The sequence below is a fragment of the Acinonyx jubatus genome, chromosome D4, assembly GCF_027475565.1.
Source record: "Acinonyx jubatus isolate Ajub_Pintada_27869175 chromosome D4, VMU_Ajub_asm_v1.0, whole genome shotgun sequence".
Lineage (NCBI taxonomy): Eukaryota > Metazoa > Chordata > Mammalia > Carnivora > Felidae > Acinonyx > Acinonyx jubatus.
In genome coordinates this window covers 28077307-28104933 of record NC_069391.1, presented here as the reverse complement: position 1 = coordinate 28104933, position 27627 = coordinate 28077307, and the positions used below count along the sequence as shown (strand labels likewise).

Below are 27627 nucleotides of genomic sequence, written 5' to 3'. Positions count from 1 at the left end.
ACCTAACGTTATGAGGTACTTTGCTCTGAATCAAGGGTCCATCTTCTCATTTTCAGGCCATAATTAATCTCCTTGGGATCACCCAAGGCCAAATCTGATTTTCTTGTTCTAAACTCCTATTTGCCCTAGCTTTTAATATTCTTTAACTTTTTATAAAATTTGTATCTTATAGAATTTTTCACATTTTCTGGGCTAGGTTTCAAACCACTTGAGACCCCCAAAGGGTAATGGGTACATCAGATTTTTCCATTTTTCCAATTCTCACTTAATCAGGATTTTGTGATTTGGAAAACATAAATTTCCTGAAAATTCTGGGAAGGCATTACTATACAAAAACACTTCTATACTATCATTTAACAAAAGTTAGTGAAATACTTTCTTTCCATCCAGTGTATTCTAATATTTGTAACTAATCCCTGATTGCTATATAAGGCATATGAGGCTTTCTTTGCTTTGGTCTGTTTGGTTTCATGTTCCACCAACCCCCATATGCCTCCCTATTTATATTCTTGTGATGCTGTGTTATTTTTATTTTTATGCCTTCATCATGCCATTTCTTGTTTCATACCATGGTGTTGTTTATTCTTCCTGGATGTCCTTCCTAATATTACTTACCTCTCAAAATGTCACTCACAAATTAAGAACCAGTTCATATATCACCTCTCTTAGCAAGTACGCCTTGATCCTGAGTTACTTGTCACTTATACTTCCATAGCACACTAAACCATCATTTTAATTAACTAATTAATTAATTAACAAATTAATTACTTAATTAATTAATTTTTTGAGGGAGAGAGTAGGGGAGGAGTGAAGGGAAAGGGAGATAGAGAAGCTCAAGCAGGTCCCATGCCCAGCACAGAGCCACCAAGCACCCCTAAACTATCCTAGGTTATGCTGCATGGCAGATTGTTTTGCCTAATCTTCTATTTGCAGCCAATTGTACAAAATTTTCCATGAGGTTGATGAGTATCTGAAGGTATCACCACTGAGGAACAATAATGTCACAGGCCTTGTGGTCTGGAAAACATTGATGGCAAAGGTACTATTTCAAATGGTTTCAAAAACTTCATTACAGTACAGACAAATATGATTGATTACCAAGAAATGTATTTTATATGTGCTAGTTCAAAAGAAAGATAAAAATAAATATTTGAGACCATGGAAGATTTCATTTGCCCTTCAAGCCAAGGTGAAAACAATGCCCTAAGATGAAGACCCAGAAAATTATCTAAAGAATTTTCTCCAGGCTCAGGAAGGCAATTTAAATATTTCTTGCTCTAAGGGACTTATACACTTTTCTAAGCCATAGCTTTAAATTGCTTCAGGGGAAAGACATTCAAAACTTGTGAAAACTTCAAGAATAATCCCCTAAAGGCTTAATTATATTACATTTATACTGTATTACAAATAGCCAATCCGGAGTCTTGAGGATGTGTCTTATCCCATTCTTTTTATCATATACTGCTGAAATGCTTAATCCAAATATATCCCAGGGGCCTTGTCCATACCTGTGTTCAACCTACCATATCTTACTGATAATATAGTAGAAAGACCTCTTGGTAATGTACAGCTACATTACCTCTTGGTTATTAACAGTAAGAGTAAAAACTTATAAATTTCTAGGCACTGTTAAAAGAATTGTGTATGTATTAATTCGCATTTATTAAATCAGTGAGAGAAGAGAAAAAGTGTTTATTGTACAAAATAATCTAAAACTTACTGAAGTTGAAAATCAGAATTTACTCATATATATGTGAATATGAATGGCATTTTGAAATTCACAAGAAATTCAGAAATTCTGCAAGCATACAGTGAAACCTGGAAGCCATCAAGCTATTCAGTTTTCTTACTGTAACCCTACCATCTAATTTGTAACTCAATCCCACTCTGTACTGTAAGCATCTCCAAAGAATTCACCTGAACAGATATACCTATTCCCCAACTAATTGGCATAAAACCACCACCTATCTAACTTAAACAATTAGGAGGTAATGGTGAAAATATATATAGAATTCCAGGTGCTCTCAGCCAACTTCTACTTCTGAAGACACTGATCTCCTTTCCTTGAACTGCTTCACCGAAACAATGAATACAATTTGTTCACCACAAAACCACTAGCCCAGGTAAAACAGGCTTTGACTACAGTTGTAATCACAAGGGGGAAAATCACAGAACTGAACAGTAAAAAAGTTAAAACTGAGAATCCAACATCATTGTTTCTGAAGTGCATTGACCTGACCACAAGGAATTCTTGGACATATCTTCGTATTTCCTGCCACCATGTGACTGAGATTCCTTCCCTAAAAGCTGAGCTCTTGACCCATTTTTTCCTTTCTTCTCCTCAAATCATAACGGATCCTCACAATCCCATATCCAACATTACTTAATTGAAGCACAAAAGTAAGTCATCTCAAAACAATGTTTCAAGCAAACAGAGATGTTCTTTTACATTTTGTAACAGAAAGGGTTATTTACTATCTTTTTAATCTATCTCATTAAAGCTAGGACATGGGTCATAATTTTATAAACCCAAATGGCTCAATAAAGTGCCACCCACAAAAAAAGTTTAAAAAAATAAAACTATACTTATCTTTTCTGTCATCACCTAGAAGGTACAAAACTTCCCAATGAGTGGGCTTGCAGGGTAACTCAGCCTCAATGTGTAATCTCCATTCCTAAAGAAATTGCTTTAATTATTTAAATAGAGATTTTATTTTTTACTATCCTTTAAATTTTCTAACATAATTTTAAGCATACCTCAATTTTTTCCTCTTTTTAAAATTATATTTTCAGTTTTACATATGTATCCATAGTTATTTGAGAAACTAGAACAATTAGGAAAAAGTACCCTGGTTAATTTTTCAAATAGATCGTTCCAGCGTCTATCACACATAAGCTTTCCCAGTTAGGTTTTGGCTTTGCAAACAATGAAAAAAACTAGTTTTTGTTTTTCCTTCATGTAACAATGTTAACATAACTATTTTTGCACTAATACGAATTCTTCAAAGATATTATTTAATGGTTGTACAATAGTCCATCAAATGATGTACTATGATGACTTCATAATTCCCCCTCAACAAAATAGAAAAGTATGGAAAACTACTACAAAAGGCAGCAGGCAGGAAGATGGCAGTATAGTAGGAGGACACTAGACCCATCTCATCCCACAAACACAACTAGATAACTATCAAATCATCCTAAATAACCCAGAATCAACCTAAGCACTGCCACAACAATCTCCACAACTAAAAGGAGAGAAGAGGCCACCTCAAAGAAGGTAGCAAGTAGACAGACCTGGTTTGGGGAGAAAAGGATCCAGGGTGCTGCAGAGGGGAGGGAGCCATCCTCCTGGAGAAAGGCTAGAGAGACAAAAGCACACAGGGAAACACATAAGGAGAAAGTTTCCCCAAAGACATTGGCTGGGAAAACTAGAGGGGCCGAATTTCATGAGTTCTTACATCCAATGGGCCTTAAAGCCTAGAGTTTTGAAGGTCAGCAGCCTTGGCTAGGATAGAGCCCAGAGGGTACTGCAATGCTCCTGGAGAGAAGGCAGGAAAACAATCCAGGAACAGATGGCACGGAAACAGCAATCTGAACAAAGTCTGGCGCACACAGTGAGGAGATTATTCACTCTTCTAGGAGTGTGTCCCTGAGTGGCTGTGTTCATGATGATACCTGCTTTTCAGAAGAAGGAAAAGCAGATTAGTTAGCCTAATACATAGATACCAATGGTCATTATACCAAAATCTCATGAATTTGAGACAAATTAAACTATCCAATACTATTAAAATTATAGGCTAGATTACACTAATTCCACTTGATTAAAGACTCTTCAAATGTTAAAAGGGAATATTATAAAGACTAAAAAAATCACAAAAACATTGCTATAAAGTGGCAAATACTAATTAAACATATACTATGATTATATTGGTATAAAGAAAAAAATGTGTAGTGCATGGTCTAGAACTAACAAAAATATGAAAGATAAAAAGAGTTTAAAGAGGTGGAATGACTATTTAGGAGTATTTTAGGATTGACCTGGTATTATCTGTGGAATAAAAAAAAATTTTTTGGTGAAAGGTTAACTCTTCTGAGACCTTTTGGACATATTCTGATTCCAACCCCAGCTTCTGTAGAAGCCATCAAATACAGTCATATTCAATGAATACTCCAAGAAATGTATGGCTGGGGAAGATTCTCTTTAAGTGAAGATAATTGGGTCTTTAGAATGTGCGGGAGTCAGGGATTTTGATCTCTAGAGAATCCTGTTTCTGATTCACAACCTTAGGGATTGAAGAAGTTTGTAAAAATAAGTGCTAAATTAACTTCCAAGTGAAACTGAATCTCTCGAGTAAGCATCAACTTTAGCACAAATACTGGGAAACCAGAGTTGCATCATGGGTCCTTATTTTTAATGTTTTCTTTCCTTGACACGTTCTTGGGAAAATCCATGTGAAGACCAATTGCCTGGTTGTAGCAATTCTTTCTCACATTTCTTTTTAGGAAGGAGAACAAACATCTTTTAAAGTGTGAATACTCTGCTCTCATCTGAAAAATGCAAATGGAATTCAAATCCCTGGAAATGTTTTCTATTACTTAATAGAATGGAATGGTGAGAATGACTTTTAAACACAGTCAGAAGGTAAGATAAAGAGAAAAGCTTTACTAAAATCATTTCCAAATGAAAACATCAATAAATGTAAGGATTTTTTTTGTTATTGAGGTGATCATTGCTGTTGGGATTTTGAAAATATGAATATATATATATATATATATATATATATGTGTGTGTATATATATGTAAAGGAAAAAATACAAAAATCTAAGCATCATTTTTAAGAGCAGGATATTATTTAAATTTCTCTAAAAATCCCAAAATAACACACAGAAGAGGTGGGTGAGGAAGAAAAAGTTTCCTGTAATACAATAGACCCTTATAAATAATGGGTGAAAAGCTACTGTATTCAGGTATATAGTTCACTAAAATCTTAAGTAAAAATTATATGGAGAAAGAGCCCACAATAATTTATATATTAATCATAAACTATGCTCAATAAGGGTTTGAAGAAACTGGTAATTAAAGGTGTTTATAGTAAAAACAGGTTTATAAACAAAACATGTATAACAGGGGGCTGAAGTAACTATAGGTGTTAATTTGGCTATAGGGGTCCAAGGCAAAAGAAGAAATATTAATTCTTTTTATTTCCCATTTATGTAACAAATCAATTCTACCACCCTACATCTTAATTGTCCACACTAGACCATTAGAAAGGATTTTTGGCTATTTTTTGAAATTTTAATTCATTTTTGTGGATAGTGTCTTCATAAGTGGAAGACAATAAATGCCTTCAATGCTTTCCAAGGATTTCGATATATTTTATGTGTATTTTTGTCATTTGGATGCTTGAAAGTTAAGTATGTCATATTAAACAGTGGTTTTATAAGAAGAAATTTTATCAGTAAGTAAATGTACTATAGTGCTAAAAATGGGCTTGGGAATCATGAAGATAAGGATTTAAATCATACTTCTGGTATTTAACAACTATAAGATATTGAAAACAGGGTGTTGTATGGAAGTATTGAATCCCTAAATTGCACAGCCAAAACTAGTATTACACTATATGTTAACTCACTAGAATTTAAATAAGAACTTTAAAAGAAGACAGTGATCATGGTACTTAACCTTTGAAATTTCAAACTAATTTCCTCATTGGTAAAATCCATAATAACATTTGGCTTATTTTGAAGATTAAATGATAAAAATTATATGAAGGGCCTCATACTAGGATATCACAGGCAACTTTCTCTTCTCTTTATAAGCTAAGATAATATATCTTTCATGTGGCATATTAGTTGAATATTACAGTATAAAATCTATAAATTGAGAGTTAGCAGGTCCATTCATTTTTGTACAGTATCAGTTGTCTTAGTTGATATCTTTAGAAGAGCTGGAGAGGATGATGGGATTGTTTCCTCTAATGAGAATTTAGAGTACAGATAGTATGTGTTTTACATTGAAAAATCTTAGTACTTTAACTATTAGGTCTTCAAGTAGCTAAGTCAATAAAACAAAATGAAAAAAATTATAGAAAGTTAGAGGGCTTGACTTCTGGCTTGGATAAAAAGTCACAGACTTTCCTTAGGTTTCTTACAACACTAAAATAGTGCCCAGAAGTCCAAGGGCATTGAACCACAGAGTGGTTAATTCTCATAAAACACCAGGAGTTGGGAGAAGATGATTAGAGGTTGGCTAGGATCCAGGCCAGTTCAGATCCTTTTCAAATAGGAATGTCATCTTCTAAACAATAATTCTGTGCTAGGCATCAACAGCCTGCATTCTCCTTTGATAACACATGATTAAGTCAAGAACTCAAGTCCTCTATCTTGGTGTAGCTCCTAAAAACACAAAACACTCTTCTTTGGAAGCTTTTGAGAGTAGAGATTATAAATGCTCTCTGTCTACCAGTACCAGTGGGTTCCTTCTAATAATCTGATAGGACACACCAGTACAGCTCAGCCTCAATGTGTAGTGTCTAGGCACTTGAGGCAATAATTGTACTACTTAAATTATTTTAACATTCTTTATTCTGAGTTAGTCTTCCTAAAATAACTGGACACTTGCTTTAGTGTTTTTCTCTTTTTTAATAATATGCCTTCTTTATCTTTATCTATTTTAAAAACTGGGGTAATTCAGAAGAATATGAGAAAGGTCTCTAAGGTAACCATTAACGTTTTTGGTATTCCTTTCCAAACTTTCTATGCTGTCTAGGCTATCTTGGTTTAGGTTTTAGTTTTGCAAAAAAGAAGAAAAATGCTGTAGTTTTGTCTCTGTTTCCAACTTAATCATTTTCACATAATTTAAACATCCTTTTTGTTGTAATACAAAGTTGTCACATTGTCATATTAATAAGTTCATAATGGACCATCAAATTAGTATGCCATGATTATTTAACAATTCCCCTGCCATGAGCTAAGAATGAAAAACTGTTTCAAAAATAATATCCAGTAATGGCAAAGATTTAGTAAAAAAGGAATTATTTAATATACATTTAGCATGGAAAGTGATTTATTAAAAACTATCCAGAATCTTCAAAGTTTTCATTCACTTATTCCCAGGAAACTATTTTAGTGAAGTAAGCTAAAATGAAGAAAAGATTTGTCACAATGCTATTAAACAAGAGTATTTGTCGATTGCTTCCTAAAAGTTACACTAGCATTACAAGAGTAATGAAAGTAATTTCCCCTATACAGTCCATTATCCTCCTCCCCCAACCATTTGAAAGCATTAAAGCACAGTGGTGGTTTCTCTTATGTTTGTAAGTGAAAATTTTTTTACAGCAACTATCTCTGAACTGTCAGGATACCAGATGTATACCATCATTATTTGCTACAAGTAATTTCCAAATAGAAATCAACTTTTAGGAGATGTTCCTAGAAAAGAAAGGAGAGGGTATTTGATGTGATTCACATGTCCCCTGAAGTAACAGATCCCAGACAACTGATACTCCTTCAAAGCCTCTATCAAAATTTTATTTTCAGATTAAGAGTAGGGTGATATATGCATCTACAGTCAATCATATTCCAGTCTTAATACCAAATAGAAGTATATCCTATCTTACCCAACCCTTCCTACCCTCTTTGTAATGTATGCCTGCAAAGCCTGGTCAGCTTGAAATGGATGAGAACCTTCTTTTCCACAGCTAATATATGTATAAACATCGTATTATGCTGATGAATATGTTTCACCATTGCATACTGGAGTTGTCATAGAAAGCAACATAACCTGTTGTCATATGACTATCACAGAGAGAAATGCCAAAACCTATATCAGAAACAGAGCCTTGTTTAATTTTTTAATGTTTATTTATTTTGAGAGAGAGAGAAAATGGGGGGGAAGGGCAGAGAGAGAGGAGAGAGAGAATCCCAAACAGGCTCTCTGCTAACAGTGCAGATGGACGCAGGGCTCGATCCCAGGAACTGTAAGATCATGACCAGAGCCAAAAGCAAGAGGAAGGTGTTCGACCAACCGAGACACTCAGGTGCCCCATACAGGTTTGTTTAAAGATATTAACTAGAAGAGCACCTAGGTGGCTCAGCTGGTTGAGCCTCCAACTCTTGATTTCGGCTCACTATCTCACAGGTCATGAGATCAAGCCCCTGATCATGCACTGCGCTCTCTCTCTCTTACCCAAAATAAATAAAAAAACATTAAAAAAAAAAACTAACTACAAACTCATCCATTGGATCAGTCTTTTTCTTTTCCTCAGGGTGTTTTTAAGTTAGGTAAAACCCTTGAGAATGAAAAGGTGTTTTCAAAATTATGTTCTTTGATTTAATAACTATAAAAAGGTCAGCTACTAATATCTACTCTTTAAATTTTTTCAAATTAAAGTTATTTGCCCCATGCTCTATGACGCACACTCAGATGCTTGAGCTGATCTCAAATTCCTTTTTTGGAAAGTATTGGCCCTAATCGTAAATTCCACAAATGGAAGAGAAAGGACTTTAATATGGACAGAAACAAAAAACAAGCTCTTCTGTATGTGGTTTGACTGCTTGTATATCTAAAATCTAAAGAACACAAAACTGAGTGCAATACACTCACACAGATGTCTCAACTCCAAGTGTCACAGAATGTTCAGTTTTGCATTGTCTACTATTTGATTACAGTCCTACATACAAGGGAAGCAGTAGTGGCATTCTGCAATAGCATTGGGGAGAAATGGTCTAAAAGGCCTTGCTATTCATGTGAGTTCTGCAGACAGCAACAGCAGCAGCATCTGAGAACAAGTTAATAAATTCAGATCTTAGAATCAATTCAGACCCACTGAGTTAGAATCCTTTACAAATTTCCCCCATGTGATTTGTCTGTATACTAAAATTTGGAGGTACTTCACTAGACAGGTGGTTTTCTTCCACATTGAACATTAGCATCATCTGGAGAACATTATTTAAAAAGATGTCTGATCACCACTCCTTAAACAATTTACATAATTCAGAGAGGGCAAGAGCATGTTGTTTAAAAAGGGCAGGTGAGTGGTGCCATGGTGACTCAGTCTTTTAAGCATCTGACTTCGGCTCTGGTCATCATCTTCTGGTTCCTGGATTCAAGACCCACATCTGACTCTCTGCTGTCAGCACAGAGCCGCTTTGGATCCTCCGAATCCCTCTCTCTCTCTCTGCCCCTCTCCATGAGTGCTGTCTCTCAAAAAGAAATAAAATTTAAAAAAATTAAAAATAAACAAAAAGGGCAGGTGAAATACAGTCAGTAAATGCAGACTGAATAGTGGCTCACCATTGTGTTTTTGTATACATTTTACCTCTATGAATTTTACTTTCCTCAGAGAATTATAGTGATGATAAAATGAGTAATATGTGTAAATATATGTAAATTATAAAACCATAAACCAATGGGATTGTTAATGACTGCCATGAAATAAAATCAAATAGATAGTTATTTTTAACAGATTAAGCATAAGCTTTCCAAAATGATGATATGCAAAGTGGAGTCTGTGGGTCCAAAGAACAGGAAATAATAGATGTTTGTTCAGATGCAAATAGTTCTTCCCTGCCTCAGAACTGTGTATCACAAATTCAGGAAATGGAATACAAAAGCTTATATTTTTAAAGAACTGTCAATGTAATTATTACACATCTTCAATCCCTTCCCTTATAAGCCAGAAGAGAAATTCTAACAGCTAACCTCAGAGCTCTTCGCACCACTCCAGCTAGTGTGGACACACTTGGTGCCCCTCCTCCAGTGATATCTGCACATGGTAATATGCACTGACACGTAATGCTCACATGAAGTTTTCTCTTCTGGATTACTCCAGGTATAGAAAAATAAAATGGACAGGACGAACTGGACAGAGATTGAGTTCATTCTGCAGGGACTTTCTGAGTACCCCAAAGTGGAAAAACTCCTTTTCGTCATGTGCTTGATGATGTACCTGGTGATCCTGCTGGGGAACAGCCCCTTGATCATACTAACTCTCCTGGACTCCCACCTCCATACGCCCATGTACTTCTTCCTTGGTAATCTTTCTTTCCTAGATATTTGTTACACATCCTCCTTTACCCCCTCAATGTTGATTCACTTCCTATCACAGAAGAAAACCATCTCCTTCCTTAGATGTGTTGTTCAGATGTCTGTCTCCTACACTATGGGGTCCACTGAGTGCGTGCTTCTAGCAGTGATGGCATATGACCGTTACGTGGCCATCTGTAACCCTCTGAGATACCCCATCATCATGAGCAAGGCACTTTGCATTCAGATGGCAGCCCTCTCCTGGGGACTGGGCTTTCTCAATTCACTGACAGAAACTATACTTGCAATACAGTTGCCCTTCTGTGGAAAAAATGTCATTAACCACTTTGTTTGTGAAATATTGGCCTTTGTCAAACTGGCTTGCGCAGATATTTCCTTGAATGAGATTGCTATAATGTTGGGCAATGTAATATTTTTGTTTTCTCCATTATTGTTAATTTGTATCTCCTACATTTTCATCCTTTCTACTGTACTAAGAATCAATTCAGCAGAAGGAAGAAAAAAGGCCTTTTCTACCTGTTCAGCCCACTTAACAGTAGTGACTGTGTTTTATGGGACAATCCTCTTCATGTATATGAAGCCAAAGTCCAAAGACTCTGCTGTTGACAAACTGATTGCTCTGTTCTATGGAGTAGTCACTCCCGTGCTCAATCCTATCATCTATAGCCTGAGGAATACAGAGGTGCTTGGAGCTATGAGAAAATTGATGAGGAGACACTGGTTCTGGAGAAAAGGATGAAAAACTTATACCTTTGAGTTCATGCACAAAATAAGCTCACAGATTTGAGGCAAAAGCTCTTCATATAAAGAGAACAATAAAGATTGTATGTCGAATTACAGAATTTAGGAGTTGGAAGAAATGTGAAGACAATAACTTCACCTTTTATGAAAATGACTGTTATAAAAATGTAGACACTACTGGTATAAGAAGTGAGTAAACTTTAAGAAATAAGAAAAAATGAAATTAAGCTTTTCCAAGAAAATCCAGTATGTCTTCTTCAACTGATGGGGTTATATCCAGATAAACCCATTGAAAGTTGAAAATATCATAAGTCAAAAATGCCTGTTGGGGTGCCTGAGTGTTTCCGTTAATTGAGCGTCTGATACGGCTCAGATCATGATCTCATGGCTCGTGAGTCTGAGCCTTGCATCGGGTTCCATGCTGATAGCTCAGACCCTGAAGCCTGCTTCAGATTCTTTGTCTCCCTCTCTCTCTGCCCCTTCCCCACTCATGTTCTCTCTCTCTCTCTCTGTGGCTTTCTCCCCTCTTCCTTCTCTCTCTCTCTCAAAAACATTTAAAAAATTAGAAAAAAATGCATTTAATTTACTAATCTACTGGACCTCAGAGCTTATCCTAGCTTAACTTGAACATGCTCAGAACACTTACATTACCCTATAATTGGTCAAAACTATCTCATACAAAGCCTGTTTACAATAAAATGTTGAATGTTTCATTTAATTTATTGAGTACTGTACTGTATGCAACTGAGAAACAGAACTCTTACGATCATGTTGCTCAGACTGGAAGCTGAGCCACTGCTTACCACAAAAGAATATCATACCACAACTTACTAGCCCAGGAAAAGATCACAATTCAAATTTTAAAGTATGGTTTCTACTAATGCATATCATTTTAACATCATTGCAAAGTCAACATATCCTAAGTCAAACCATTTTAATGTATGACCATCTGTATGTATGTCTATTGAACAAGTAAAACACGTATTTTTCAGTTCCCTTTCAAGAGAACTACTTGAGGTTTTCTGTTTGTCTGTTTGTTTATTCCTGATTTTTGTTTTACCCAAGGACTTGACCTGGCCCCAACCTAACCTGGCCCCTACGTATTTCCCCTTCTTCTTTCCCTCCTCATATTTCTCCCATGTTTGAACAAGCTGTGCTACATTCACTGTTACTTCTTCAATTATATATCATGTTCTTTACACCTAAAGACAACAGCATATGCCACTTCATCTCCAGCATCACATTTCTCTTTCTATGGTAACAGCTTGCAATCTCATTAAACACAATTCAAGTGTTAGATCTTCTACAAATCCTTTGAAACTTTACTGGGTTAGTTATTCCCTCCTGTATGCTGTCCTGAATTTTATCTCTGTTACGGCTATTTTCCTTTTATACTATAATCATTTGTTCGTTTCTGAAATTTACCCAATGGTAGAACTCACTGTTCTCTGTATGAAGTCTAATGTAAAATAAGTTCTAATAGTAGGCGGTAATTAATTACTGAATTAACATTTTTAAAGAATAGTAAAATGTAGTCCAAGTAGTTGATATAATACAGGGAGATAAGAGAACTTGAATTTATGTATTATTTCATTGAACTAAACAACATATCCAAAAGCTTTGGGTAAAATAGCAGCTAATATTAAATGTATGGACATACAAGGGCAGATAAAAGAATGATAAATATACTGAAGAGGTCATTTTGACTGGGTAAGGCAGAAATAATATCAGTGTATAATTATTCTGTAATAAGCAATTGCTGGGAAAAATATATGAGTTGGATAAACCCTTCTTAAGGAATACTGACAATTTCACTCTTTCAGAAGCAACAGTCATTTTAAATATTTCCTTTCAAAGAAATCCCCTTGAAATTGCTAGCAAATAATTGTACTTTTATTTTTTATGTGATTACCTAACATCTATTTGTACGTAATACAGGTGAGCTGCCTGGTACAGTCCCACAGCCTGAAATGGATGAGGAGAGTGGCTCTGCTCAAGGGCCACTCAGCAAAGGCTTCAACAACCCAACAGAGTTCAGAAAGGAATCCCTCATGTTCTGCCCAGCAGGATGTTTGGGGGTCTGATGGAATAAGTAAAAGGTCAACATGAAAGGGAGGCCCAGTTCAGGTAGTCAGAACCCAGTAGAATCAAGAGGACACCCACACAGGGAATGATTCAGCTCAGACTGTCAGAGAAAAAGTGAAAGACAGAAAAAGAGATAACTTGGGGTATTTTATGCTTATATCCCTAGATATAATGATATATATGGTTATAGCCCTAGATATCCCTAGATACCACCAAAGTGATAGGCTAGACTTGTAAAAACTCATAGATGTTTCTCAAACACTGAAATCACAGAAAAATTCAAAAAAAAATTTAATGTTTACTTATCTCATAAAAGAGAGAGCGAAGGAAGGAAGAGAAGAGAGGGAGCAAGTAGAGGAGGGGCAGAGAGAAAGAGGGAGACACAGAATCCAAAGCAGGCTCCAGGCTCTGAGCTGTCAGCACAAAGCCTGACACAGGGCTCGAACTCACAAACCAGAGATCATGACCTGAGCCAAAGTTGGGTGTTTCACTGTCTGAGTCACCCAGGTACACCAAAATCACAGTAAATTCAAACTACCTGGAGCTAGAATCTATCCAGAAAAAAAAAAAAAAAGGATCAAAAACTGACTCTATCAAAGGACAGAGTCCATTATCCTAGCTGATTGACAAGTGGTTTTTGGAATTAGCCAATATGAACTTTTAAATAATTATTATAAATATATCAAATAAACTATTCCCATTTCAGAGACAAGGAAATTAGATTCGATGTTTAAGAAATTGCCTAAATTCAGGATGCCTGGATGGCTCCATTGGCTAAACGTCCAACTTTTCATTTCAGCTCAGGTTCATGGGTCAATCCCCACACATCCTGGCCTGGGTGGGGTGGGGGGGGGGGGGGTTGGAGACTGTCAGTACAAAGCCTGCTTGTGATTCTCTCTCTCTCCCTGGCTCTTTGCTCCTCACCTGATCACGCGGTGTTCACACACACTCTCAAAATAAATAAACATTAAACAAAAATGAAATTGGCTAAGATCACTAAGTTTATATACAAACCAAAAAAAAAGTAATTTTTTTAAATTTAAATTAAGTTAACATATAGTATAGTATTGGTTTCATGGGTAGAATTTAGTGATTCATCACTTATATATAACATCCTGTGCTCATCCCAAGAAGTGCCCTCCTTAATGCCCATCACCCATTGAGCCCATCCCCTTACCTACCTCCCTGCTAGCAACCCTCAGTTTGTTCTCTGTGTTTAAGAGTCTTTTATGGTTTGTGTCTCTCTCTGTTTTTATCTTATTTTACCTTCCTTCCCCTCTGTTCATCTGTTCTGTTTCTTAAATTCCACATGAGTGAAATCATATATCTGCCTTTCTTCCCCTGACTTATTTTGCTTTTAACACACACCAGTTCCATCCATGTTGTTGCAAATGGTAAGATTTCATTCTTTCTGATCGAGTAATATTTCACTATATGTATTGTGTATGTATGTGTATATATATGTATACACATGCCACATCTTCTTTATCCATTCAATTCATCAGTTGGTGGACATTTGGGATCTTTTCATAATTTATTGTTGATAGTGCTGCTATGAACATTGGGGTGCATGTGCCCCTTTGAATCAGCATTTCTGTATACTTTGGATAATTTACTCTATACCCCAAGTGTACTATTCTTTAACCTTTACCACAGCGCTGACCAATAACAGGAAAATATAACCAACCATTTTATACACAGTTGTCCTAAATTATTCCCTAGAGAGTCCAACCATCAGTGCACAATTAGTCAACCAACTTACGTCCCTATCTTTGTGAGGTCATCATTCTTAGGCTTCTCCTCTCATCCAATCAATGGCTGCATCAGAGTTCTTTACTTAGACCAATGGGCCAATTATCCTGATGACTGTTTATTCATATCTGAGATCTAATCCAGCCCTACAACCCTGTAATTCCCATATTCATCCTATCTTCTTCATCCCATTGCTTTCTGGATTCAAGGCATCACAACAATTTCATTGACTTTGGTGAGAGCTTCATGGTAAAGACCAAATGAGTTTTGCACACTGACCTCACATTTAGTCATCTGGTCCAGAAAGGACATACAAATGTCACAAATACGGAAGAGTGTACATTTTTTAATTCCTTATATATTGTGGTTTATATAATAAGATATATTCATGTATTTCCACATTGCACATGATTTTAGTGGGTTTGGAGTACTATATACTTTATAATATAAATATAAATATTTATAATATAAATACAAATGTTTATAATATAAATATAATATAAATATTTATAATATAAATATAATATAAATATTTATAATATAAATAATCATGTATAAAATAAATATAAATTATATCATGTATTTTGTTTCTAAATGCTTATGGCTTCATTTATACCCATGGATTTATGCATCAAGGTGTCAGCAGAAACACAATCAAAAAGGGAAGGTCCTTGTAGTTTCACTGAAACATCCTGCAGCTTCTTTGAATTTACAAAATAATGTCAACACTCGAAGACCAACAACAAACTGCTAAACTGTCTGTTATTTTTTCCAGACTGGCACTCCTCTACCCCATTTCTATTCAGTATGTATTTGTGCAGACCTTCTCCATTTGTATATAGACATTCAAATCACACGCATCTACCTGCATGCACAAATATCTCCACACACATATGTAAAACATAGTCACACTTTGTAGAATATGCAATTACTCCCATTAATTTAGCAATGCTGAAAAAGAGGTTGTACTAGTTTCCTAACGCTACCATAACAAAATAGCAGAGACTTGACTGGCTGAACAACAGAAATTGACTTGCTCATAGTTCTGGAGGATAGAAGACCAAGATTAAAGTGTTGGCAGATTTCATTTCTTCTGAGGCCTCTCCCTGGCTTCCAGATAGCCGCTTTCTTGCTATGTCCTTGCTTCTGTGTGTGAGCAACACTCATGTACTCATGTGTGTCTACATTTCTTAAATATTTTCTCATAATGACACAACTCAAATTGTATGAGGGCCCACACTGATAGCCTCGCTTTACTTAATCACCACTTTAAAGGCCTTATCTCCAAAAGTAGATACATTCTGAGGTACTGGGGATTAGAGCTTCAACATAAGTTTTGCAGGGACACAACTCAGCCTAAAACAGAGGTTAATAATAAACTATCTAAAAAGTCTACTATAGTTTTTACATTTGTATATTACATGCACATAATTTTGAATACTAACAATACACTAACTTAATGTTTAAAGCTATACTTACATTCTATCACCCAAAACAAAATATTGAAATTTGTCACCATGAGCCCTTTTTATGTAAGATTTCAGATATGCTTATGTAACATATGTCTATATTATCTTAGAGCTTCAGCAGTCAGTCAAGGAGGAAACTTAGGAAATCACACATCTTATTTAAAATGAGTGTCTTCCCCTCTTAGTCCAATGTTCTGGTGCGTATTGAACACGTCAATACATCCCTTAGACTAATGTTATGATTTGCTATGGGGGATTGAAAAAGCACACAGAGGGTTCCTAATCAGCAATTTTTTCATAGCTACTTTTACCTCTTTGTTCCGTAAACTATAAATGATAGGATTCAACATGGGGGTTAATCCAGCATATACCAAAGCCATAAATTTGTCTATTTCCTGTGAATCTACAGCAGAGGGCTTCAGGTACATGGAGAGAGCTGTCCCATAGAACAAAACCACCACAGTCAGGTGGGCTGCGCATGTTGAAAAGGCTTTGCTTCCACCATCCACTGAGCTGATTCTCAGGATGTTGGAGAGAATGAATGCGTAAGAGACACAAATGAGGAGCATCGGCATAGGAAGAAGAAGTACGCTGATCACCAGCATGATCAACTGCACCCTGGAAGTATCCACACAAACTAGTTTCAAGACAGCCAGAATTTCACAAGTGAAGTGATTGATGATGCTACTTCCACAGACAGACAGCTGCAGCACAGATACTGTTTCCACCAGGGCGGTGAGGCAGCCTGTCATCCAGGAGCCAGCGGCAATCTGCACACAAGCCCTCTTGTTCATGATGATGGGGTATCTCAGAGGGTTGCAGATGGCCACATACCGGTCATACGCCATCGTGGACAGGAGCACACACTCAGTGGAGCCCATGGCAAGAGAAAAGTACATCTGAGTGGCATATCCTGAGAATGAGATGGTGTTTTTCCCTGAAACAAAGTTTGTCAGCATTGGAGTGAGAGCAGAAGAGGTGTACCAGATGTCTAAAAAGGAGAGGTTGCTGAGGAAGAAGTACACGGGTTTGTGTAGGTGGGAATCCAGGATGGTGATGGACATCAGAATGATATTACCCAGCAGGGTGATCAGGTACATCAGCAAGCACAGCACAAATATGATGACCTCAACTTTGGGGTAACGAGTAAACCCCAGGAAAATAAAATTGGAAATGACTGTCAAGTTTGCCTTGACCATTTTATGCCTCTTTGTTTATCTGTAGTAGTGAATAAAAATATACATTGTATATATATGAAAATCAAATTCTACCATCTTTCAAGGGGATTAGTTAGGGGTACTTTAAAAGGATCATTATTCTGGCAATACCATGCTAATTATTCACTCATTCATTCATTTGTTGAATATACTACAAGTCACTGAAGATCTCTTTGAATTACCTAAAAAGCTACTCTTGGGCAGCTCAGAATAAAATATCACACAGTCAAGTAAAGAAATAAATACAATTAACATCATATACATACACCCTCGGGTACCATGAGAACACAGAGGGTAAGAATCTTAGCTCTGTGTTAGGAACACTGGTCAGTGAGACATTGTGACACTTAGTTTAATCAAAAAAGGCATTAGACCTGGGGCGCATGGGTGGCTCAGTGGTTGAGCATCAAACCTGGATTTGGTTCAGGTCATGATCCCATGGTCAAGCCCCGCACAGGTTCAGTTCAAGCCCCATGTCAGGCTCCACACTTGCAGTGCGGAGACTGCTTGGGATTCTCTCATTCTCTCACTCTCTCATCTCTCATCTGCTCACATTCTCTCTCTCTCAGAATGAATAAACAAACTTTTAACAAAATGCATTATACCTAATCGAGTTAAGTACCACAGGAGGTTTGCTGGGGAAAGAAAAGAAATTTTGTAAAATGTTACATGGAGAAAGGATTTAGTTGCATTTCATAAACCTGCTAATTATGTGTTGTAACACATGGATATGCGGTACACTATAAATAGAAGATAAACCTGTGTCCAATCACTATCGCACTACCTGATTTCCATTTCCAAGAAGGCATTTTTGAATATGGAATCATCCTGAGCCCACGCTTTCTTAGAAACAAACTGATTTTCAAAGTTCAGGATTTTATAATGCAATTCTAATTACTTGTGATGTATCTCACAATTAGTCACATATGGGAACATGTTTAAAAACCACTGTCCTCTAAGTAGAGTTCAAATGCAATCAATCACACATACTCAAGCCTCACATCCTCATCACTGCCTACTTCTCCAACCTCATCTTCCAACACTCCAGCTCCAGACTCTGGTCTGAAACAACAACCAGCTTGTCATTTCTCATACTTATCATGCCATTTTATATTTTTACGTCTATAACCAACAGTTCATCTACATGCTGTTACCTTTCTCACCAACTCCAGTCTTGTTTTTCATGAATATTTATCCAGTCATCAAAACTGTATGCCACTGTCTCAAGTACAGCTTCGTTCTTTATATATACCTACATTACTCAAGTATATTAAACTGAACAATAGCCATATGTGCACATCCCATTGGCTCCCACCCCTGGTACAACTGAGCTTCTCCAGATCTTGTTCCCCATAATACTAGCAAAGAATAACTTACATTCAAGATTTTTAATAACACACCACTCCCTTGAACATGGACAATGTTTGGTACATATTCAAATAAGAACATTTTCACTATTGGTCCCTGTGCCAACTTAAAAGCCGAAGATTCCTCAACTGCTCATTTAGATCTGCACCCTTATCTGTAACATTAAAGAAACCAGTTCATTTAAGGAACAAAGACGATGAGCTCTTAGCTTTAAATATGTGACATAGAGTGAGGTGGGGAAGGCAATGACCATTTGTACTCTTAGGAGAGGTTGAGGTGTTCCCCAATTATCTTCTGTAGGGTTTTAGACCACTGTCCTCTGAGTGTAAGAATTGGACTCTAAATCCAACCATGCTACTTACTGGTGCGCATAATCAGGCAAATCACTTGGCCTCTTTGAAATCAGTTTGTTTGGGTTTTTTTTTTTTGTAATCTATACAGGAAGATGACAATTCCTAGATTAACTTATTCTAAAATTCTTTTTCCACCACCCAATTCCATGGCCTCTCTAATATTTCAGAACATCACAAAACGTTTATGATTTCATCATCTCCCTGCTTTTCTTTCAGAGCTATACCTGCCTATGCTAACCCAGTGCTGGTTCACACTGGCTCAGATAAAAAAACTTAGTACTTCTTCATAATCTATTAAAATGTCAACCTCCAATCCATAGGTGAATAGGAAACACCTGACTGATTATTTTCAGAAAGGTGATTGTTAAAGGTTTCTGCTTTTTAAAGTTCATTTGGGTCAGCACACACCATGCTTCTACTGAGGGCTTCTCTAGTGGTCTTTCCCCACTCAGCACCCAGTTTTCCTATTCTAGCTCTTGCTCTTCTTGCTTTCTCTTCTTTCTTCACTACTGTCTGGTCTTTTCTTATAAATAAAATAATGATGTCTTTTTCTCATGCAGATTGGGTCCCTATTCTTTCCCTTATCCTTCCTTTACAATGCTTGTAAGAGTCTCACCTATCCTAAGTCATTTTATTGAGATACTTTCCCTAAAATGACTTCAGATGCCAGGGCTAAGATAACCAAATGTTTTCCAACAATCTCTTCCCTTTTCCTTCCCAAATGTCAGAGCCAGAACAAATCAGAGTTCTACCCCAACATTCTAATTTTAAAGTTGATGGATGCTTGAAGGAGTTTAATGACTTGTCTGAGATAAATGAGAAAATCAAAAGCAAATCGAAAACTTCCATCCCACATTTTGGGTTCATTTCAACTCAATATTTTCCTTATCAACAAGTACTTCTTTTAAAAGTAAATTATCTGGTCTCCTATTCTGGTCTCCTGGCCTAGCTGAGACCCATGAATCAGTTTTATAAATCAGAGGATACAGAAAGAGATGGATAAGGTCTGCTCTCATTTACCTCAGCACATGTGATCAGTATCTTCCTCTTTGACTAATGTATGCTTCACTATTTAAAGTTGATCTCCAGCATGGTCTTGCTTGTGAATCTTTGTGCAGTGCTCAGAAAAGTAAAAGAATCTGAATTTTGTAATTATGGTAATTCTCCATGAAAACTGTATTAGAGTGGGTTATGCAGAGGTATTTTTATTCAGAAATTGCAATGAAAAAGGATATGGATGCTCTTGGTTTGCAAAAAATCAAGCCAGATCTTTCCTCATTCACAAATTCTCAACATACAGAGCTTTTGGTAAAAATATAAAAATAACTGCATAAGAAAAATAATGACAAAGATTTTTTTCTGCCAAAATCACCACCTATGCTCTGCTCTCTAAAACTTCCAAAGGGTTATCCCTGGATCTAAGACTACTAAAGTCTCCTGTTGCTATCAGGGACTTTCCAACTCCCTTAACAATTTAATGCTGTGATTCTAGAACATAAAGAAGATAAGAAACTTTCTAGTTCTCCAGGGTTTGATTCTCCAAGTTCCATGTACTAATGGGAAATCAAAAAAATGAGGTTAAAAAAATTTTAATTAATTCAAGTTATCTGGGCCAATAAGAGACTTGATTGCTGAGCAGCCTTTGTGCACGTAGAATTGTAGGAGACTATTTGTCTATTGGAAAGTATGCTGATAAATCCAAGTATGTGGCAAGGTCAAGATTTATTTTTTACTATGTGCATACTATTTGACTTAACATGACTACTGCAAAGCTCCCTTCCCTACTGCATTGCATTGTTACTTTTGACATAAACTAATTGAAATCTTGTTCTGTTCCACTAGTCTATTCTTCTTATCCTTGAACCAATACTACATTGTCTTTTTAGCTATAGCTCTATAAATCTTGATCTGGGTCCTCTAAATTATTTCTTCTTTATGGGTGGTTGGTTGGTGTTGGTATTTGTATATACATTTGGCTTATCAATTTTCACAATATACCTGCTGGAATTTTGACTGAGATAGCCTTGAACCTTCTAAATTTCAATTTAGAGACAACTGACATCTTTATACTATTGTATCTTCTAATTCATTAACTAGGACTTTTTAAATTTCTCTCAAATTTGGGGCACCTGGGTGGCTCAGTCAGTTGAGCGTCCAACTTTGGCTTAGGTCATTATCTCGGTCTGTGAGTTCAAGCCCCGCGTCCGGCTCTGTGCTGACAGCTCAGAGCCTGGAGCCTGCTTGGGATTCTGTGTCTCCCTTTATCTCTGCCCCTCCTCCGCTCATGGTCTGTCTCTCTCTCTCTCTCTGTCAAAAGTAAATAAACATTAAATTTTTTTAAATTCCTCTCAATGTTTTATTGATTTTTCTTGCACAAATGTCTTGTACATATTATACATTTATTCATATATTTATTGTTTTTGATGCTATTATAAATTGTGCTTTAATTCTATTTTCTATTTCCTTGTTATTGTTATGTAATGATTTTTCTATGCTAAAGTTATATTTAGCAATCTTGGTAAATTCACTTTTTTTGTAATAATTTCTTAAATTTTTAATAAAAATATAGTTGACATTAAATTCACTTATTAATTCCAATATTTTTAAACCATTTTAGTGTTCTACATACATATAGTACCATTCATAAATAGTGACAGATTTGTGTTCATTATTTATATCATTTATCATTACTTTTAGTACTGATTATTAATTCTGGTACTATTATAGTAGTATATTCGGGAGCTGAAACAAATAAGGTAAAATGAAACAATTCTGATTGAAAATGTACTGGTGCTTTAAAATGGCTATGAACTATTTAAAACTAGATTTTAGATATCTTAAAAATTAAGATTCCTCTTGTATCACAAACAAGCAGATTGTAGAAGAAAAAACATTTCTATTTCCAAAATACTATAGCAAATATAAAGTCCATTTTCTTAGTACAGGTACAAATGAGCTTGCAGGAATCTTGTAAAATGTATTTCTAATGATTTTAGTAAACAGAACTGAAGAGAATAAAAATAAATTAAAAAGGGGCACCTGGGTGGCTCACTTGGTTAAGTGTCCAACTTCAGCTCAGGTCATGATCTCACAGGTTCATGAGTTGAGCCCTGCGTCAGGCTCTATGCTGACAGCTCAGAGCTTGAAGCCTACTTTGGTTTCTGTGTGTCCCTCTCTCTGCCCCTCCTTCGCTTATGCTTTGTCTCTGTCTCTCAAAAAGTGAATAAACGTTAAAAAATATTTAAAAATAAATAAATTAATTAATTAATTAATTAATAAAAATAAAAAACATCTGTCACTCTCTGATGTCTAATAAATGTAAATCAAATTAAGAAACTTCAGAGTAGATTGTAGAAAACATCATTATAATAGAGTATCTGGATAGATCTTATCTGGCCACTAGATCTGCAATATGGGCAAATTCTCAGACAGAATTACTTATGACTAGGTGATGGAGGCCCAAGAGCTCAGTAGAAAGCTTCACATATTTTAGCTCATACCAAGGTCAATTGTCCTGATGATTTTATATCCCAAGTTACTTTCTGCCTGAGGTCCAATTAATGGGCCTTCACATGTCATATTGCTTATTTAAAAACTTAAAAGTGGAAAAAAAGGCACTTGAGGATAAAACTATTTCCAGAAAAGATGAGGAACTGCTCTGAACTATACTGAATCAGTGTTGTTTATGATAGGATGGCATGCCTTCTAACTAGATCTAAACATTTAAAACTAAGCATACCTATACTTCTCAATAAGTATGGGTATTAATTTATTAAACATTCTACCAAAATTTCAATGGCAATTTTCAATTGCAATTGGCAACTGCAATAGCAGCTAAATGCTTGACATATTTTATATTTCAGACCAATATTTTCTATGAGTATCAGGCAAGATATAGATACAAATCTGTCTAGAGTAATCCTTTTTTTGACACATAGGGAAATTTGGCCAAAAAAAATTATTTAGTTGTAGCCTTAGCTGATCTTTCCTCAGGATTCATTTCATGTGGAGGACATAGTTTCCACAGAGTTTCCCCAAAGTCGCAAGGTAACCTAAAAAAGGCAGTTAATAGCCCATTCATAGGCCTTTAGAAACTTCTGAAGTCAAGATATTTCATGGATGTGATAACACAAGATTATATTAAATAAGTACATTTTTCCCTGGCTTATTAAATCCCAGAAATTAAATTTCCCCAATCTAGTGGAGAGTAGAAAGTATGGCTTTAATGTCAGTCTTTTCAGTCATGGTAAACACATCCTGACATTTTCAAGCTACCTCAGAATTCATGGAATCACAAATGATATCTCGTTTTTGAAGATTTCTAATTATTTATCCTTTAAAATAATAGGAAAGTCTATCATGGCCTTAAAAGGTCATTAGCAAGGAGAATATCAAGGATGTTTTATAAAAGAATGTCTCTAAGCAATGAAAGGTACAAATAAAACAAATGAAAAAATATGTGCAAATTTATCTTAAGAGAACTGTTGAATCTGTAAGCAACGATAGTGAATAGGAAAGAATTTGAAATTGTTCCTATTTGCCTGTAGATGTTACTTCATTATATTTTAATATTTAATGTTAAAGGCAAGTACAAGACTAAAGTTTACAAGGTTTGGAAGAATTCCCTTTACATCTTCCTCACCTCATATGAGGCAAAGCCAATAAAAGTGATCTTCTGATGAAAAAGCTTATATTCCAATGGGAAAACCAGAGTTGCTTTGTTTTGGACCCTCATTCCTTTGTTATTCAATGATCACATATCATTTTACATAAATTGCTTGCTAGTCCCTCCATAATAAAAAAGAAAAGGACAATTTTTATAAACAGATTATACAGTTTTATTATCCTAACAAGGAACTATCAGAAATAAGAAAAACTCTAGTGAATTTTTTCCTGATAGGAAGTCCACAGATCCATATAAAGTTATCATTATGGGTGTATATTAAGCATTTTTTCAGTGACAACTGAAATCTAATGGAGTGTCTCCAAACTCGATGGAAGAACCACCCATTTAATTTGATGACTACTTGAAAGCATTTCACTTGCACTGATAGGATGTGTCCATGCTGTCCACCTCAGGACACTGCCATCACAATGCTATGATCTGCTATTCCCATCACTTCCCTGAAATCTGATGCTCTTCCTGCTTCTAATAGGTGCTGCTATTTAAGGTGCCTATACAGTAGGTCATCCAAGCGACACTTGACATTGAAAGAGTAAACTGTTACTAATTACACCAGGGAAACTGATGTTAAGTAGACTAGTTCTGAGCAAAGGACACATATGGTCACCACTCCAAGGTTGGTTCTATTAGGGCCAACATGTTCCAAAGACATAAGATGTTTCACCAAAAAAAACCCAACCAACCAACCAACCAAACAAACAAAACAGGCATTGTTTTCTTTGTTCCCTGGCTGACAGCAAGTACTTAAGCTTTGGTCTGAACCTGAAGTCTCCCAAGGTCCAGATATAAGTTCATGGGGTCAGGCTGGGGAAATAATCTCTGGGAAGATACCATGCTACTCTGGGACTCAGGGTGGTAACAAATTTAAGATATAATGCTTTTTTTAATTTTTTTTTATGTTTATTTATTTTTGAGAGAGACAGAGACAGAATGCAAGTGGGTTAGGGGCAGAGAGAGAGGGAGACACAGAATCCAAAACAGGCTTCAGGCTCCAAGCTATCAGCACAGAGCCCCATACTGGGCTCGAATGACCTGAGCCGAAGTTGGACACTCAACCGACTGAGCCACACAGGCGGCACCCCTTAAAATATAATTCTTAAATAAGAAACAGTGAACCCTATTAACAAAACAGGTGACCAGAGCCTAGGGGAGAGATGGTGATAAGGAATCTTTATGAAAGCTCATGGTGGAGGTTAGGAAGTGTGAGATCTGAAGTCTAATTAGGGTTATTCTTTTTTCCTTTTCTGCATTGTCATTCCTTTGTATCTTCCTCAAATCTTCAGTTAGTAAATAGAAGCCCAGAGCTAGCTATAGTTCAGGGAATGAAGGGAATGTAAATCCATGCATGGGATGAAACAAACTGGATCAAAACGACATCAGCATTGATGACATTGAAGAACAGGTAGAAACGACTGGTCCTGAAGCCTAAATAGTGGTATGAAACAAGAGATCAGCCACAACCAGTAGTCTCTAAACACTCTCATTTAGGCACCCTTCAGTTATTCTGTCCCCCTCTGAATAGCACATCACTCTCTCCTAAGAAAGCCAACTAAAGTTTAAAAATTGCTAGTCTATCTGCTCCCTAAGCATTTTCCAAAGGGCCAATCTGCAATATGGTGGTTCTACTTTCTGGGCAGCTGCACAATGACCAAGTCTAAATCCAACAAAGTCAGGAAACCATGAATCAGTGAAATGACTCCGATCCCATGTTTTAAAATCTTACTTTGTATAAACTGGGTTCTAGCCAGCTGCTCACTGATCATCATGATGAAAGAAAGTAATGCAAAGGAGTGACACACAGGATATATATATATATATATATATATATATATATATATATATATATATATATATATAACATATATATATGACTGTTCTGGAAAGAAATTCCCAAGAACTCCATCTTGGGAATAAATATATTTGATGTAAATCAGGATGTGAACCTGTTATACAAAACCTCTATTGCGGTTTGTCAATCAAATCTTTCATGACCTCCTTGAGTATGCTGACAGCTTGTGGTCTTAGACAAATGTTGGATCAGTATTTCCTAACAGCTTTGCATATTGGAGAAATTTAAAACATTTTATTCCCGATGTAGTTTCAGAAAATACACCATTCCAAGAAATCACTTAGGTCTTAGATCTTTTTGTTGTTGTTGTCATTAGTTACTTAGTTACTTAGTTAGTTAGTTAGATATAGGATCTTGGAAGGATCTAGAACTTGTGGTTCTCTCAAATTTCTTGAGGGATATTCACAGAAAATAATTACTTCCTACTATTATTACTAAGAAAGCTAAAAGATTCAAGGAGACAGAGAGAAGTAGAATGACAATGAAATAAAGGAGCCATTTCTTTTTGTGATGTGGTGTGCTATAAAATGCTCACTGCTGCCTCTTTCTGAACTGTAAGGGGAAAATGAATCTCTATTTTACAATTAAAAGTAAACACAAGATTAAAAAAATTAAAAGATTAAAATACAAAAACAATAAAATTTTAAAATCTAAATAAAAAGTAACAAGTAATGTAGGATTTTAAGCAGTGTTTAAAAAGCTAAAGCAATCAAACAAAAGAATAAAACCAAGTAACTTAATGTCTTAAAATTTTTTTTAATTCTAAAGAATTTTTCTAAAATTTTTAATTCTAAAGAAAACATAAGCTAAATTACTTAAATTTAAATAAAAAATTCTGGGAATAATATATCAGGTAAGAAAAAAAGAGATGTAATATTAAACATTAAAATCTAATATTAATATTTAAAGTGTGAAATTTAGATAAGAAGAAATAAAATGATAAAATTAAATGTTTTTAAAGCTTAACATTCCCATAACAGAGGAATGAAATATAAATCCCAGATAAGGATCAAATGTAAAAACCATCTAAAGGTATATCCACCATTCCATAATAACAGATTCCTCCTAGATCAGCAACATATCATGGATAGAGAGTCAGTGATACAAAGGAAAAGATACAATTCTACCTTTATCCATGGTTATTTACTTTTAATTTCAAACAGCTTCAAAAGTCAGTTATTTAACTCCAAGTCTAAAGCAGTTAGATCCCATATATCATAAGGTGTTTGGAAAAAAAGACTGTCAAAGTAGATATGTTGAAATTAAAAATATTAATAATTTAATGCCTCATAGGTGGAGATGAACAAAAAGTTAAAAAAACAATTATTATACTAGAACCAAAAGGTTTAATATTATACAGCTACCCAGACAGAAGATAATCAGCATTACATATTTAAATAGATTCCAAGTAAATCAGATTCTTTTAGTAATTACAGTATTGTAAATTCATAATTTTAGCTGAGTTTAAAAATCTGATGCCAGTTTTAATTGTGCCTTGTAGGGATACAGGAGTACTGATGCATAGGGGCACCTGTACCCCAATGTTTATAGCAGCACTCTCAACAGTAGCCAAATTATGGAAAGAGCCTAAATGTCCATCAACTGATGAATGGATAAAGAAATTGTGGTTTATATACACAATGGAGTACTACGTGACAATGAGAAAGAATGAAATATGGTCCCTTGTAGCAACCTGGATGGAACTGGAGAGTGTGATGCTAAGTGAAATAAGCCATACAGAGAAAGACAGATACCATATATTTTCACTCTTATTTGGATCCTGAGAAACTTAACAGAAACCCATGGGGGAGGGGAAGGAAAAAAAAAAAGAGGTTAGAGTGGGAGAGAGCCAAAGCATAAGAGACTCTTAAAAACTGAGAACAAACTGAGGGTGATGGGGGGTGGGAGGGAGGGGAGGGTAAGTGATGGGTATTGAAGAGGGCATCTTTTGGAATGAGCACTGGGTGTTGTATGGAAACCAATTTGACAATAAATTTCATAAAAAAATTAAAAAAATTAAATAAAATAAAATAAAATAAAATAAAATAAAATATTTTGCCT

The 27627-nt window shown here is 35.6% G+C and overlaps 3 protein-coding genes across 3 annotated transcripts in view; 1 reads left to right on the top strand and 2 right to left on the bottom strand.

Moving 5' to 3' along the window:
• The window catches only part of LOC106979356 (olfactory receptor 13C9), a 470618-nt gene that overhangs the window by 225862 nt on the left and 217129 nt on the right, over positions 1-27627 (bottom strand). The gene's annotated exons all lie outside the window — the stretch shown is intronic.
• LOC106979341 (olfactory receptor 13C7-like) lies at positions 9834-10823 on the top strand. Its single transcript, XM_015077199.3, has one exon. It carries the CDS (start codon positions 9849-9851, stop codon positions 10785-10787), a length of 939 nt encoding a protein of 312 aa, XP_014932685.3. The 5' UTR covers positions 9834-9848; the 3' UTR covers positions 10788-10823.
• LOC106979348 (olfactory receptor 13F1-like) lies at positions 16245-17718 on the bottom strand. The gene has a single exon (XM_027055160.2). It carries the CDS (start codon positions 17292-17294, stop codon positions 16332-16334), a length of 963 nt encoding a protein of 320 aa, XP_026910961.2. The 5' UTR covers positions 17295-17718; the 3' UTR covers positions 16245-16331.